Raw genomic sequence first — 3,389 nt, 5'->3', positions numbered from 1 at the left:
GTTTAAAAATGTGTTTGGAACCAATCTTGGATTATCTAATAGAGAGAGAGGGAGTAAAGGGTTCATATTTCTAGATTTTGTGACATTTTAAATGAAGCAATTAGTGCTACCACTGGTGCTCATTTTTTTTTTATTGTTTTATGGGCCAGGGACAGACATTATACTTTTACCAGTATAAGTGATCAGAAATTGGTCTGTACCAATAATAGACCAGAAGTTCATTACACAAAACCAGTTTATAACTTGAACAGAACAGAATTTTGTCGCACACAGACTGGTTTAAAAGTGGCAGAACCTGGCCTAAGATTTGCACGCTCCACCCCCTCACCGAAGGGTGGATCTCTGTCCTATTCCTTACCAGTCTAAACTATGCCGCTGACAGAAAACCATGTAACTTAGATTGATTCTGCTTCAGGCTGTCTGTACCTAGCCCTGGGCTGAGAGGTCTGTTGGCAAGGAAGTTAGTCAGGTGAATCAAAAGAGAAGGGAAGAGCCTGAAGGGACAAGCCTGCAAAGATCTTTGCACTTTCCTGATTTCTCATTATCTGAATTGTCCCATACATGTTCAAGAGTAAGTTTGCAGGATCACAGTAACATTCTGAAAAGACAAAATTATCCGCTTGTTCACTGTTCGTGCCTGGTGCAATGGGGCTAAGGATCTATAACTGGGATCCCTGTGTCAGTGCAATAAAATAATGAAGGAAAGAAATGAAAGGAAATGTATAAGACAGAAAGAGTGATAAGGGGTAAAGAGTCTTGGAAACAGAGAAAGGCTTTGACTCCTGACCTCTGTGTGTGAGAAAAAACATGAAATGGAAAAACCTGCTTCATTCACACAGCAATTCAGATTTACAGCCAAACAGGAACAGAATCCGGGCAAAAGCTTGCCGTTTGGTGCTGTCGACCCATAAGTTCATCCACAGCTAAAGAGAGTCTTCTTCCTGTGCTTCTACTACTTCTCTTCTTCTGGTCTAGCCCTATACAGGGTTGAAAAGCAGTTTAAATTCACCTTCTCCATGTGGTTTTAGCATTGATCAAGGCTTCTGTTAGGCTTTGTAGTTTTATCTTTTTTCCTTTATTTAATCTACTCATCATCTCTTGTGTCTTCTTATAGGTCTACTTCCTAGTTCTTCCATATTCAACAAATTTCTAGCTGTATGCTTTTTCTCTGCCCTCCCAGCAAATGTTCCTATATCATCTCAAACATATTGTGCACAAACATTAAACAATAGCTATTTCTCTTGAGAGTGCTCTTGCTGCCCTGTTTTTCCCTATCACATCTCATCTAACTTTTTAACCATTTTTGCATGAAGATTTTTGTGATATATAAGGATATGTACATTTTAGCCACTTTTAAAAAGTGGCTAAAATGTACATATGCTGATATGTGCATATCCTTATAATGTACATAGCCTTAAACACCTTTGGTACATTTGTATAGGCCTTAATTCTCTCTCATCTTTTTTGTTTAATATCCAAAATTACAACCCATGAATTAATGTATGTGTCTCACCATGCTGATCTAATACTTTAACTTAGATGAAATGCTTTTATCCTGCATCTCCCCTGAGAAATCTATCTTTTTAATTGATGTAGCACCTTTTCTTTTTTAGGTCAGTGGTATTCAACCTGTTCAGCCCTGTGAGCCAGATGAGTGGCAGTGGGCTTGTCCATTCACCAGATCCCATATACCGGATCATTTCACAGGCTGAATCCCACATGGGGGTGGCATCTGGAGTCTGACCATAGGTGTGATCAATGTGAGATCTGTCCCCATCCCACATATCTACTTGACCTATTCACCAGGTCTGGGCATGGACTTACCCCCATGCTAAAACACCCCTGTGTGCTAAATCTGGCAATGACCCAACACCACTTCCAGCCCTGTGCATTGACCTCAGCATGCCATCCCAGCTCTTTGCATTGGGGCCTGCCACAGACCAACCCAGAACACTGGATCCAGAGAAGCAGTGGCAGCTTTAATTGCTGCTACCACTCCCCTCCACCAAAGTTCTGGACTTAGCTGTATAGGCTGTAGTTTGTGCACCATTGCTTTGGATCATCACCTACTGACATTCCTTTAATAATAAAGGAGCTCCAGTTAGGGGGACTAGATACCCATAAATTTGCAGATCGATATTAAAGGGGCTGAGACAGTGTTAGAAACACTGAACTGGGATGGGCCTCTTGTTACACTGTGTCCAGTACCCAACTAAGTGTTAATGATTTGCAATATTAAACCATCAATGTTAGCTCACCCTTTGCTAAAGAGTCTGGGTTTTGATAAGATTCTACCATGGTTAGGGTTTAGGTTGTAGCCGTGTTGGTCTAAGGACATAGGCAGACAAGGTTCCTTGGGTGAATTTGATATCTTTTATTAGACCAACCCAAATGGTTGGAGAATAGTTTATTAAGCTTGCTTAATAACTATTCTCCAACCATTTGGGTTGGTCTAATAAAAGATATCAAATTCACCCAAGGAACCTTGTCTGCCATGGTTGGCACATTCATCAAGAAGGATGTGTTAGATAAAAATGAGGACTGAATTGGAGGCCCTTTTCTACTTCTTGGAAGTATTCAGCCAGCTCAAATAGAGATATGTTGGCAAAGTAGTGTCCCAGGTATTAAGAAAATCTGTGTTTGTGATTTGTTGTCTTTGTCCACCATTGCAAACCTGATTTTTGGAGTTACCAAGAAACTATAGTTCCATCTGAATTCAGTAATCTATATAGGTACTTAGCATGAGAACTGATAAAAGCTGGTACCAAAAAAAGAAAAAGAAAAAAGGAAGCAAATACACAGAACTCCTACCTGGAAAGATTTCCTGATGGAAAGCACTCTTAGCTTTTAGGCTTAAATGCTGATATGAAACACGAATGTTCCTTTTGCTTTTTATGAATTTCTGGTTGGATAACGAAAATTTGTCAGCCAAATTCCAGATCAGTTCTACAGTTCTGTATAAAATATATCCCTTGAATTTGATTATTTAGCATGCTGAACAATTGCTACTACCATTGACTGAAAAGGGACTGAAGAACTCTAAAAATCTCTTAAAAGGCAGTATCTATCATTTTTTCACATTTCTCCCTCTGTCTTTAGGTTGTCACTTCCTTCAGAGGCTAAAATGGAGAATCTGACCATTTCTGTGACTGAGTTCATCCTCGTGGGTTTCCCTGGAACCTACAAGTTCCAGGTCCTCCTCTTTGCGACCTTCTTCAGCATCTATACTGTGACCATGATGGGCAACCTCCTCATCATCATGCTTGTCTTTGCTGACTATCAACTGCATACACCCATGTATATTTTCATTGCCAACCTCTCCATCTTGGAGGTTCTGCTCACTAGCACAGTCATTCCCAAGATGTTGGCCAACATGGTAAGGAACAGGA

At 40.2% G+C, this 3,389-nt stretch overlaps 1 protein-coding gene across 1 annotated transcript in view; it reads left to right on the top strand.

The window, feature by feature from the left end:
- The first annotated feature begins 3,124 nt into the window (after window positions 1-3,124).
- The window catches only part of LOC102379655 (olfactory receptor 6T1-like), a 976-nt gene continuing 711 nt past the window's right edge, over window positions 3,125-3,389 (top strand). The window contains exon 1 of the mRNA XM_006038994.1: window positions 3,125-3,380. Coding sequence (XP_006039056.1) covers window positions 3,125-3,380 — 256 coding nt within the window. The remainder of the gene's footprint in view (window positions 3,381-3,389) is intronic.

This window comes from Alligator sinensis, unplaced genomic scaffold, assembly GCF_000455745.1.
Source record: "Alligator sinensis unplaced genomic scaffold, ASM45574v1 scaffold1340_1, whole genome shotgun sequence".
Taxonomy (NCBI): Eukaryota; Metazoa; Chordata; order Crocodylia; family Alligatoridae; genus Alligator; species Alligator sinensis.
The sequence above is the reverse complement of the archived record's forward strand: the minus strand, read 5'-3'. Positions and strand labels throughout refer to the sequence as shown.